The sequence below is a fragment of the Heterobasidion irregulare genome (assembly GCF_000320585.1).
Source record: "Heterobasidion irregulare TC 32-1 unplaced genomic scaffold scaffold_09, whole genome shotgun sequence".
NCBI lineage: Eukaryota > Fungi > Basidiomycota > Agaricomycetes > Russulales > Bondarzewiaceae > Heterobasidion > Heterobasidion irregulare.
The window spans coordinates 1,489,201-1,500,229 of record NW_009258205.1 but is presented as its reverse complement, the minus strand read 5'-3'; the positions used below and the strand labels follow the sequence as shown (position 1 = coordinate 1,500,229).

Here is an 11,029-nt window from a genome sequence, read left to right as displayed (position 1 = left end):
CATGTGCTGCTTCTGACCGCAAGCCCTAGCAGTTGCCTCGACGAGTGCCCAACACCCCCCGTGCATCGAAACGCGCGCAGTTCTGAGACGAAGTAGACAGAGTCAAGGGCGACTGCAAGGTGAAGGCGTAGATATTTGGCATATGCGTCATATAATTGTCCACGACGGTGTGCTTGGACGGGAAGCGTAATTTAGATCGGTCGGGATTCGGAGGGAGCGCGACGCGGCGACTTGTCATGCACATTAGCCTCCCACAGATCACGACGTGCGAGCAGGACGACTGCATGACGCTGCCCGTGGCGACCATGGATCGAGCTGCACGAAGCGACGATGGCCATTCCGGGGCAGAAACGCACGAGAGGGTGTACTTTCGCCGTGAGACGCTGGTGCTTGTGTACAAGCCTTTGCGTAACCGATTTCGTAAAGCTATTCGCGGAACATGTGCAACAGGCATATTCGAGGAGAGCCGCGAACCCTCCTCCACTTGCCACCATCGGTGGTCATGAAAATAAGCCCGCCTGTCCACCTTTGCATCGCTGATAATCACCATCCAAGTCATGTCAGAACATCAAGCCTGCCATTCTGAGACCGCGACGCCCGCTGACGAGGCACCTGCCTGTTCCATTTATCCCGACGACGAAAGAGGCGCGAGTGGTTGCTACTATCCCAGGAACATCGCACTGACCAGCTGCACAGGACCGCGACAGAGTCGTTGAATACACACCGTTCAACGAACTTCCGTCAATCCTGCACCCCAAGCTCAGTAATCCGTTCAAAGCACCCGTTATGCATTGCGGTTGAACATTGGGTCAACTATGGAAGTACACTGAAGAAAACGGTTTCGGCAATCTCCCCCTCCCCTGTCGACTGGAGGGAATTTCTCACAGAAGAGGATATTTTTGACGATGGTTCTTCAGACGATATATACGCCGACCAGATTCAATGCATGGATATGCTTTGATTCACCTCGTCGGCAAACTGGGTATCAAGGAGATCCTCGACACGGCCGAGTTCGAAATCGTTATTGCGAACATAGATAACGGCGGTTTCTTCTCGTTGTATACGAATTACAGTTTCAGACGTGCACCATCGTCAGAGGCAATCGAAAAGCTGCGTGTCGCGCTGGACGAGGAGGAAGGTCCAAAATGGTATCTAGATGGACAAGACTAGTACTAGAAGCCGAAACCTGCATCAGCAATCCGTACAAAGCCGTACGCCGAATAGTTCTTGTCCGGTTTTGTCATCGTTGATTGCTATGCAGAAAACGGAAGCATAAGAGCCCTTGCAAGTCGGAACGCCCTTCTAATAGCTAGATGCGCGCAATTACTGACTCGCGTTGTTTTGAGATGACCTACATGTCGTCGGCGAGTCATGCTCGTGTTTGGTGCTCAATAGAGAATGGTACGACAACACATTCACCACGTACACGGACATTGCATAGTTCCCGAGAAAACTCATTGATATACACCAAATAACCCCAGTTCGTAGCTATCCTTTCACACGCAATGCAACAGGCGTCCGACAGCGTCAAACATCAAAGAAATAATACCTCACACGCACACACGCGCCGTCTGTTACAACCCCGCCGCCTTTTTCAACGCGGCGAAATTGGGCGATCCAAAGCCCGTCACCTGGTGATTTGAGTGTCAGTCTCAAGAGAATCAAAACCAGGAATCGGCGACGTACAGGGTCCCAGCCAGCCTTTGCAGGGAATCCATTGGTGTTGCAGCCTGGGTTGTTGCCTGCAGGGAAGGGTGTGGTGAGGATTTGCATCACTCACAGACTGCTACATGCAACGCACCAGACGTGATATCGTGGAACGCGCCCGGGTTTTTATAGATGAATGGGTTCAAAAACCCGAGCGGCTTCTTTCCAGCGGTGATGAGCTGATCGTTGATGAGCGCAATGACGCTCGCAAAAATCGGGCTGGCACAGCTCGTTCCGGCAACAAGGCCGAACTGGCCGCTTAAGGCGATCACGACGTTCTCAGCTGGGGCTGCGATGTCAGGGAACGCACGGGAGGTCTTATTGAAAAGGCCAGCGTTGGTATTGCCGAGGCCTTTCAAGTAGCTTGAGACGGCGTTGGCTTGGTAGGACGGACGGGCGAAGTAGTTGGAGAAGCCGCCTGAAGATAGAGAGGCGGCGATTTCGGGGCTAACACCCTGTGTGCCTCCGACGGACGTCACGCTGTTTGACTCGATCATTGTGAGGAATGGGGTCAGGCATAGAAGGACGTACAATGGACAGGTCCCTGGGAAGACCGGGACGAAAGTAGTGCAGTCCTGGGACTGACCACCTGAAACACCTCCGTCACCAGAAGCGAACAAGATGGAGACTCCACGGGCGCCCAACTGACTATATGCGTTGCACAGATTTCTAAAAATGAGTGATAAGTTTGACTTTTATATGTGGACTATAATGAAGTAGCGTACGTAGCAAGGTCTATAGGAAGATCATTCTCGTTGAAGCCGTATGACGTGGTCAAAACCTAGAGGTGTCGATCAGGCATATTCGTTGATGCTGCTGCCCTCGTCAACAAAATGCCTTACCTGAGGCGGATTGGAAAGGCTGAGCAATTGATTTATCTCGTCCAAAAATCCATCCAGGCCGTCTTCATTATTATCACCGACTGAGACGAAGGTATTGGGCACGCCCGAAGCAACACCGACGGTGTACTGAATATCGAGATTCTGAGGATATTTGAATGAGCAGAATTGCGACTGCAACTACACAGCGTCCTCACCGCTTCAATGCCGGGCTGGCTTTGATCGTTTTGCCCGCCATCGACACTCAGAAGCGTAAAGCTGGACGTAGATGGCAGATCCGGCCGGAATTGCTTCAGGAAGCTCTTGACGTTCCGATCTGCGTCAGCAAACGAAATCGAAGATTGGAAAGACGACCAACTTGTAGATCGCTGTTGCTGGCAAACTCGTCGCCAAAAGCGGACACACCGAGCTGGTTGGACGATTGTTTCGCCCGGGTCGCAGGGATTCCATACTGTGCCTGCAGACACGAAGGTGTGACCTGGGTCGCGCAGGACGCGGGTACAGCGTTTGAGGTCGGGGTGGAAGATGGATAGGGCTTGATGACGGGCTTGATGATATTCTTCACAGGGAACCTAAAGACATCGACTTTAGAGATCAAGTGCGAGACATGATGAATTGGAAAGGACTCACCCGACGGTGGGATGTATGAGGCTGATGTGGCCCTTCAAGGAGACAGGGATCGAATACTTCAACGTGCGCACGGTTTGGACTCCGGTATCAAGGTGCGTAAATTTGGTGAAATCTGCGTCTATGAGTTTGTTAGCTGTCTCGACAGTCGTGTCGACCGTAAGCCAGTCGCCGGCAGGCGAGGCCTTGGAAGACGTGAGGTTGTTGGCTGAGAGCCATTCGTTGACGGCTGCAAGCGTCTCAGATGAGGGCGCGACGAGAGCCTCGACCTGAGAGCCCCATCAAATCGAGGCAAGTACTGTAGGCTGTGTGGTAAACAGTACCTCTTCCTTAGACAGGTGCTGGCCATATTGGGGGCTACCGGGGGTGCTAACGGCGTAAAGCGCACCCTCCAGCCCTTGAGCGTCGCTCTGCACGAGCGCAAGGCGGAGGGTGAGGGTTTGTTCAGCGGAAGCAGAGCCACTGTTCACGAAGCCGCTCGGGGGGGCATCACGCCGCTCGTGTACGTGCATGGCACGTGGGGAGTGCGGTTTGGCGCGTGCGAGGGCGAGAAGAGAAGCTATGAAGACAACGGATCCAACCATGTCGGAGGAAAACAGAGAACGGGGAGGAAGGGTCTCTGGGATCGAAGGAAAGTGAGAGTGTCTACTTTATAGAAACGATGAGGCCTGCCGACGACGAAGAAGGGTCGAAACTGAAGGGTGCTGTGTACCATGTGCGCATTACGAAAAGAAGATGAACAATCTGATCTATTATAATTTCGTCGACGATGTTCATGGCGATACATCAAGGAAGACCATACAGGCAACGGGGGCGCTAGACTTGGCGAAAAGAAACATCGCTCTAGACTTGGTCAGCTCATAGCACGGCCGTGTAATTGCCGGCAGACTCACCTCAAGAAGTTACCAGCTCTGGGAGTTTACAGTGAAAAGACAGGATGAAACACTTCCTACCTTGGGGCTGACGGATTCGCGACCATCCGCCATGATGATGGCAGCGGATACTCATTCTGATTTGAGAAGAGGCGTTGCAATGGACTTTCCGGAGCTAACGCAATGTGATAGTTGCCTTGGAGGATGGTATTCCAATAGGACTAGATGCGAACAACAATCCCAGGCCCTTGAAGGGTAGGTAGATCGCTCTAAACGTCCATAGCGAAGCTTTCCAGTTCCAAAAGTGGCAAATTCTCACGCTAGGCGGCCATCCGGCCATTGGGGGCACCTGGTGGCCATCACTTTGCTTCCGCGCTATGGTCTTGGGTTCAAACGTTCAACTGTACTCACCTCTCGAGCAACTGCTTGTCGAATAACCTTGCTGAGAACTTCATTTGGGCAACTTGATTTCACGAACATGGCCCCAAATCGCCCGATCCTTTCCCTAGAGACGCTGAATGTAGCATGTGTAGCGACTCAGCTGGTCTGATCATGCGCAGAGTCGCCAAGCTCGATGCCTTCCATTTGTCTCTCGTACCAGCTGACAGAGAGTGTAGGGCGATCTGCGTGCGGGAGGTTCAAGCCACGGTAGTGCCGCTGTTCGATCAGACAACCGGAATTCTGCTGGCCCTGGTCTCGTCATTCTACATCTTTGTGTTGGATCCAGCCTTTCAGGGTCCAAAATCATTCAAAGCTCGCCTCACAATTCACTTCTAGTTTTGGCTGTGCAAGCGGAGCGCGCCTCAAGTTGTTCGTATCGAGATTGATGCTTTCGTTTCCTCTTGTGCACAGTCTTTGAACTGATCCGAGCAAATGCATTGGTGGATCGACTCGAGAGCATGAGCAGACCTCGTGCCTTCACCTGTCAAATGTTCGGGGTCGTCTCGATCTCCCCTCCTCTGTCGCGATTAAGTTCGACAGTCGTCTCGAGAGAGACGATCTTTTTATGCACGATGGATGTCGACCATGGCATATCTGTGAAGCCAAGCTCAAACACATCAAAAGTTAAGTGGGACATCAAGATGAAAAAGAGAAGTTGTTGGATCTGATACCGCTTTACCGTTCAAAACGCACAGACCCTGATCAAGTCGAAATATCTTGTCTGACATCTATACTCACTATCGTTGCACTGGAGTTGCAAAAAAAAAAATTCTTCATGGTATCGTAGATCATACTTTTTTTCGCTTATAAATTTTATTGCACATGCGGAAATATCTTAAAATATGTCCTGTCATTTTTTCGTATTTTTGAGGCCATGGACAGAATTGCTGTAAAATGTTTGAGAAGGAGAGTCCGAAACGAGCAAAACTTGAGAGTTGCAAATCTTTCTGACGATCGGGTCACACGTCGTCACATGCAAATTTGAGCTCTGGTTGCGGGACGACTTGCGAAGCGGCGTTTCAAAAAGATGACCAAGCATCACGCGGCCCGAGGCTCCTTGTCACTCTGCCTGCCATCGGACACTGCTCGTCAAAAACAATTTGGTGAAGAGCATTGAAGTCTTCAAAGTCAAATTGAATGCTCTATATGTCTTCAGTGGTATTTTTTTATCTTCATTATTTTATTTTTATTGAAATTGAACTCAAGGATCTGAGGAATCTTGAACATCTTTGAGAGAACTCTGTCCTAAAAACCATTATCCATTGCTTTCTCACTGCTGCACCCATTTTCTGTTCCTAAAAAAACTAGCATACCTGTAGAGTACTTAAATGAACAACTGTGAGTTTTTCGAAAGGTGCCGTCAAAAAATGCTGCGAGGAGCTCGATTTTGAACCTCCCATCCCGTTTGCAACTCCGGTGCAACGATAGTAATGACTGATTCATCGACATTCCAAAGGCGGTGTAATTCGGCGACCCAAGGCCAGTGACCTACGCGGTGCGACGGTCAGCCATAGTGAGGGGGGAGGCTAACAGTCACAGCTCACGGGATCCGGATTATTGCCCGTGAGATAGAGCATGCATCCGTAGAATGCGTATTTATAACAGCAAAGGGCACGAACCGGATGTTATATCATTGAATATGCTCGGCAACGCGTATATCATGGGATTCAAAAATCCAAGGGGCAGCTTCGTTGTAGCGGTGCGTTCGTCGTTTAGCAGAGCGATGATGCTGGCGAAGATGGAGCTCGAGCCACTAGTTCCGTCCACGGTAATTGCTTCGCCCTTCAATGTGATGATGATGTCCTTGGCTTAAGCAGAGACATCAGGATATTCACGCCCGTTTAGATTAAATAATCCTTCATAAGCTTTGCCAAGTTCTTCTAAATAAGCGCCGACTGCGCTGTCTTGTGTGAATGGGCGATCGAACAAGCGGGAGAAGCCCCCTGATGAGAAGGGAGCTGCTACCTCAGGGTTCGTGCCCGTGGTATCTCCAACAGCGGTTACACTAATGCGCACTTGATGAGTACACTCAAGGTGAAAGTGTCAGACGAGCATACAAGGGGCAAGTTGCAGGGAAGACTGGTTGAAATTCGTCCCAGTATTGGTCACGAACACCTGAAACACTGCCATTTCCAGATGCAAATAAGCGCCGTGCGCGTCCAAGACTGCATAAACCTTGCACAGATGTCTAGGTTGACACTGAGGGAGATGATGGCGGCACACGAGTATGGGACTCACCTGGCAAGGGTAGGCGAAATGTGTTCCTTGTTTATACCGTGTGATGTGGTTATGACCTGATTTATTGGCATAATGCTAAGAATCGACAATTGCATCAAGTGTATTTTATACCAGGCGCATGAGGCTGTTCCAAGAGAAAGGAGGCCTCGGCTAAGAATCCGTCAACGTCGTCTTCACCACAGACGAAGGCAGATTTGATGCCCAATGCAAGGCCAACAGTGTACCGGACACCAAGGTTCTGACAACAAGGTCGTTTGAATCTAGAAGCAGGCTGGCATAAATGTCATGAATGAGATCGCTTACAGCTTCTACTGTGTGATCGTGACGTGTAGGATCTGAATTTCTGTCTGTGCTATAGACATTGAAAGTACCCGATGACGATGAAGCAGGCTGGAAATCCGCACGAAAAAGCTGCCCATATAGTTGTTGATGCACCAGCAAGCACTTTCACAGCAAGAAAACATACTTTCAGGTCCGCCTCGCTGGCCCAGCTATTTCCAAACTCAAAAACACTGATTGTTTTGATGGCCTGTGTCGCGGGGGCATCGGGTATTCCGTACTGTGCCCGGAGAGTAGAGGGTGCAACGGTTCCATTGTAGACCTCCGGCACCGGCCTTACTGTCGAGTTGATATACACGTCGGACTTCATCTTCAGGGTCGTTTTCTTGATGGACCGCATCACATTCCTCACGGGAAACCTGCACAATTGAAATCAAGTCAAAGTATTCTGCATCAGTGGCACAAGATGAAGAGATAGAGCGGGGGGTACACACGAGACGGTAGGGTGAATAAAGTTGACATGGTCCTTCAAGGCGGCGGGAGTTGAATACTCCAGCGTGCGTATGGCGGTCGCTCCGAATTCTTGGTGGGCGAAGCTCGCAAAGTTTTGCGGCCATGAGCTCACTGGCCTGCGCGATCGTCGCGTTGACGCGGATATAGTCGCCCGCGGGCGAGCCCTGTGCGAGGCGAGACCGTGCGCCGCGAGCCATCTACTCACGGCAGCGACAGTCTCGGGCGTGGGCGCAATCAATGCCTCGGTCTCCTCTTTTGTGAGGTGCTGTCCGTATCGCGGGTTGCTTGGTGTGCTGACTGCGTAAAGTGCGTCCTCGAGGACTTTGAAATTGCCCTGGGCGAGCCCAAGATGCAAGGTCAGTGTGTGCTGCGCGGGCGCGGGGCCGCTGTGCACGAAGCCTTCGGGGGATCTGTCAATGCGCTCGTGCGCACGCATGTTGAGGTACAGAGAAGCGCTTGAAGCAGACGCGGCGGCGAGGAATGAGAACAAGATGGTGAAGACTATGGTCGTGTCGGTAAACGCAGGGGAAGGTAAGTTCCCTGCTGGTGGGACGAGACGGAACTCTATTTATAAGAAATAAGACATTTGGAGGATGATGGCCAGAAAGGATTTTATTGGAAAGAGCACAGGTGTTTCTGGACTAGCACAAGATCAGGCTGCTCAAAACTCGACTCTGATGCAGACGGCGTAGTTAGAGCGGATTTCGAAGACCAAGGCCATAGAAAATGCTTGCGAAGGCATCCGCAGAACTGATCCATTACTGCACGATATGCGAATAGATACACACGTAGTTCAAGAATGTCAGGGCTAGGCTCATGGACGCAGACGGTATGCACACCGGTACCGAGACGTGCGCAATCCCTTGACCTACCGGCCCTTGGAAATCATGGGGATTGAATGCGGTAGCGATGAGAATGTACAATCCATTGGGAGACGCTGATGGTGGTGACGGTGAAAGCCATGATGTCCCGCTCGGCTCCGGCCTGCAGCACTGACGTCATGTGTAATTTCCCGTGTGCCAGTCAAGAGCGGGTTCTCTTACACAAGGTCATCCTCCACCGTTTCATGCAACCCTCTCGCAAACACTCGCGGAATACCGACGACGACGACGACGACTTGTCTCCTAAGCACAGTCGCGTTGCACTTCCTCAAGTTGCATCGGACGACTTCTCGTCTCAGGATAATGCAACGATGGATCGACTTGTCACCCAATGTCTGAAAGACCGCTGTCCAGATCTGAATGAACATAACCTGTCAGGGCCTACTCTTGTCTGGCTGGCTTGTTTGGATGTATCCTACGCGACCCTGTTTAACCGCACAGCATGAGTATACGCAGTCGGCACTGGCTTATGCGTTGGTTCAGAGGAATCCTGCGTTCGCGGAGGCATTGCGAGATGCTTGGAAGCGAGGAGAGTACAGAGAAATACGAAATTCTGGTACGACTCAGTTTTGCGATGACATGCACACTTCGCTGACAACCAAATGTTCAATCAAAGTACTCCTGCGATCGCCGCTCGAAGCCTCCGGACGTATGCGCATACAAACTCCAAAGCGGGTCCAGAACGAGGCACTAACAGGCCCGATACACTGCAGACTGATATTTGGAATGCTAGTTTAAACAACCATTTGCGCACACCCTACAGATGGCCGTAAGTAAAAATCTCCCTCGAATTCTTGACATGCTAATCACTTACCGCAGTCGTTTGTGCCGCTTGGACTGGACGATATCGAGACAACCATCATCGTCTACTCCGAACCATCAACGCGATGAGGACGGGAGATACTCAGGGCGACTATTCCAACTCAGTGGCGGTCGTACTGGAAAATCAAGAATGGTCGATGAACAAGCATGTCTCGTTTTCACGCTGCCGATCAATTTGCGGGCGAGCAACGAAAGTAACCGTATGTCGTCCAGTTTTTTCACATGTCGTCGAATGTTCTGACGCCGAAATGTTATAGTTCTCACATGTCCACCCCCCGATGATCGCGTGCAGGAATAGCTCATCCAGCCGCAAGCGACATATGCGGACCTACGCGTTCATTATTATATTTTTTTCATCCGCCTCTTCCGTGCCACACGTGAAGAGTTGCGACGCATATACCCAGATAACTTGGTGCCTTCATACGAGGATATCACAAAGGTGTGGCGGGACCATCTGCGTGAGCATAAAGACAGGCATTCACGGAAGATCTCTATGATGCCGTGCTGTCCAAACCCACTGTTTGTGCCTCACATTCATATGAGCCACCGATGCTCATTTGCGTGCACAGCGCGAAATCTTCACCGACCTATGACCACAGCACAAGGCAACTTGGATCGAAGCAGCTGAGCTGACGCTCGACCGGCATGCTGCCAAAAGCGAGGCTTTGAATGAGCTCAAGCTGTTGTCAAACATCATCGATCCATCGTGGGAGCGCGACCCTCCTTCCTGTCACATTCAGCTTGTGATTTACTTTGACGAGGCCCACGAGCTCGCCTCCCGAGCTGCACCTGGGAATAAGTACGACAAGTCGCTTTACGACACGGTGCTTTCGGTCCTCAACGATTTTGTTTCGTATCCCCTTTTCGCGATCTTTCTCTCCACCATTTTGCATGTCGCTCGATGCCCGCCTTCCCAAGATTTCGCTAGCTCGTCACGAGCTGCACGAGAGAGCTTGCTGCAAGCGCCGGTCACAGAAACTCCCTTCGACTGCGCCCCAGATTTTGTCGTCAAACCACATGGTCTTCGACTCGGGGATGCTTACGCACATCTACAGACCCTGAAAATCTGCTTTTGATGCTATGGCACTTTCTTATAAGGATGACATTCCCCGACTGTCAGCGTCCGTCCTGGAGACAGCACGCAGCAAGCCCTTCTGTGCAGACACTGCGGAACCCTTTTCCAGCTGCTCCCAGGCGGCAAAGCTGGCGGTCGCCGATGTCCGGCTCTGTCTGGATTATGAGCCAGGGCGACGGGTGCTCGCGGAGGCGGCGATGACGGCGATCCTCGTCCAGGTGAAACGCCGCGAGAACTGGGGGGGGGGGGGGGGAGCGCTGTGAATGACGACTTTGCCGCGGAAGACGTCGCGTTTTTCCCCGCGCGAGGGAGCGGGCGGGCGGCCGTATTGCACGGTCCTGATGGAGCTTGGCGGCGGCCTGGCGAGGACCGAGGTTTCCGACGCGACCCCTTTGACGCGCACGGGGGACGGGGAGAGGGTGCCGCCCGCGGTACAGCGTGCGCGCGTACGGCTGCTCGGGCGCGGTTTACGGGGTGATCGGGCGCTCTGAGGGGGACAAGTACGCGCGGCTGTTGGGGAGTCGTGAGTTTGTGGCGGGGCACCCGAGCCGCGACGAGGGGGCGATGGAGGCGGTGCGGAGGCAGAAGCCGGTGTGGGTTCGGGGCGGCGGGGGCGGGGGCGGGTGTGATCGTGCCGCGGCACGAGGGGGGGAGTCGGATTGAACGACGTCGGTGACTCGCATATCGTGAATAGGAACGATTGTTTTGGGGCCAAGTGTTGGACGGCGCCGTGTC

General features: G+C 52.3%; 6 protein-coding genes across 6 annotated transcripts; 2 read left to right on the top strand and 4 right to left on the bottom strand.

The window, feature by feature from the left end:
• Nucleotides 1-25: 25 nt before the first annotated feature.
• Nucleotides 26-559, bottom strand: HETIRDRAFT_107828 (uncharacterized protein; the record flags this gene model as incomplete). The annotated part of the gene is made up of 1 exon (XM_009551929.1): nucleotides 26-559. The coding sequence occupies one exon, from the start codon at nucleotides 557-559 to the stop codon at nucleotides 26-28; it is 534 nt and encodes a 177-aa protein (XP_009550224.1).
• A 383-nt stretch (nucleotides 560-942) lies between these two features.
• Nucleotides 943-1,276, top strand: HETIRDRAFT_454246 (uncharacterized protein; the record flags this gene model as incomplete). The annotated part of the gene is made up of 3 exons (XM_009551928.1): nucleotides 943-1,148; nucleotides 1,196-1,211; nucleotides 1,262-1,276. 3 exons carry the CDS (start codon nucleotides 943-945, stop codon nucleotides 1,274-1,276), a joined length of 237 nt encoding a protein of 78 aa, XP_009550223.1.
• A 140-nt stretch (nucleotides 1,277-1,416) lies between these two features.
• HETIRDRAFT_67557 (serine protease S53) lies at nucleotides 1,417-3,685 on the bottom strand (the record flags this gene model as incomplete). Its single annotated transcript, XM_009551391.1, has 10 exons — nucleotides 1,417-1,631; nucleotides 1,687-1,742; nucleotides 1,802-2,187; nucleotides 2,239-2,376; nucleotides 2,433-2,488; nucleotides 2,550-2,690; nucleotides 2,744-2,848; nucleotides 2,905-3,118; nucleotides 3,177-3,442; nucleotides 3,497-3,685. 10 exons carry the CDS (start codon nucleotides 3,683-3,685, stop codon nucleotides 1,575-1,577), a joined length of 1,608 nt encoding a protein of 535 aa, XP_009549686.1. The 3' UTR covers nucleotides 1,417-1,574.
• A 2,161-nt stretch (nucleotides 3,686-5,846) lies between these two features.
• On the bottom strand, nucleotides 5,847-7,952 carry HETIRDRAFT_120104 (serine protease S53; the record flags this gene model as incomplete). Its single annotated transcript, XM_009551927.1, has 11 exons — nucleotides 5,847-5,974; nucleotides 6,106-6,294; nucleotides 6,322-6,501; nucleotides 6,544-6,661; nucleotides 6,725-6,780; nucleotides 6,836-6,962; nucleotides 7,028-7,135; nucleotides 7,191-7,422; nucleotides 7,498-7,585; nucleotides 7,629-7,680; nucleotides 7,722-7,952. 11 exons carry the CDS (start codon nucleotides 7,950-7,952, stop codon nucleotides 5,847-5,849), a joined length of 1,509 nt encoding a protein of 502 aa, XP_009550222.1.
• A 959-nt stretch (nucleotides 7,953-8,911) lies between these two features.
• Nucleotides 8,912-10,295, top strand: HETIRDRAFT_107824 (uncharacterized protein; the record flags this gene model as incomplete). Its single annotated transcript, XM_009551926.1, has 5 exons — nucleotides 8,912-8,953; nucleotides 9,014-9,046; nucleotides 9,131-9,166; nucleotides 9,217-9,261; nucleotides 9,819-10,295. 5 exons carry the CDS (start codon nucleotides 8,912-8,914, stop codon nucleotides 10,293-10,295), a joined length of 633 nt encoding a protein of 210 aa, XP_009550221.1.
• A 159-nt stretch (nucleotides 10,296-10,454) lies between these two features.
• Nucleotides 10,455-10,977, bottom strand: HETIRDRAFT_454243 (uncharacterized protein; the record flags this gene model as incomplete). Its single annotated transcript, XM_009551925.1, has 2 exons — nucleotides 10,455-10,746; nucleotides 10,799-10,977. 2 exons carry the CDS (start codon nucleotides 10,975-10,977, stop codon nucleotides 10,455-10,457), a joined length of 471 nt encoding a protein of 156 aa, XP_009550220.1.
• Between the last annotated feature and the right edge of the window lie 52 nt (nucleotides 10,978-11,029).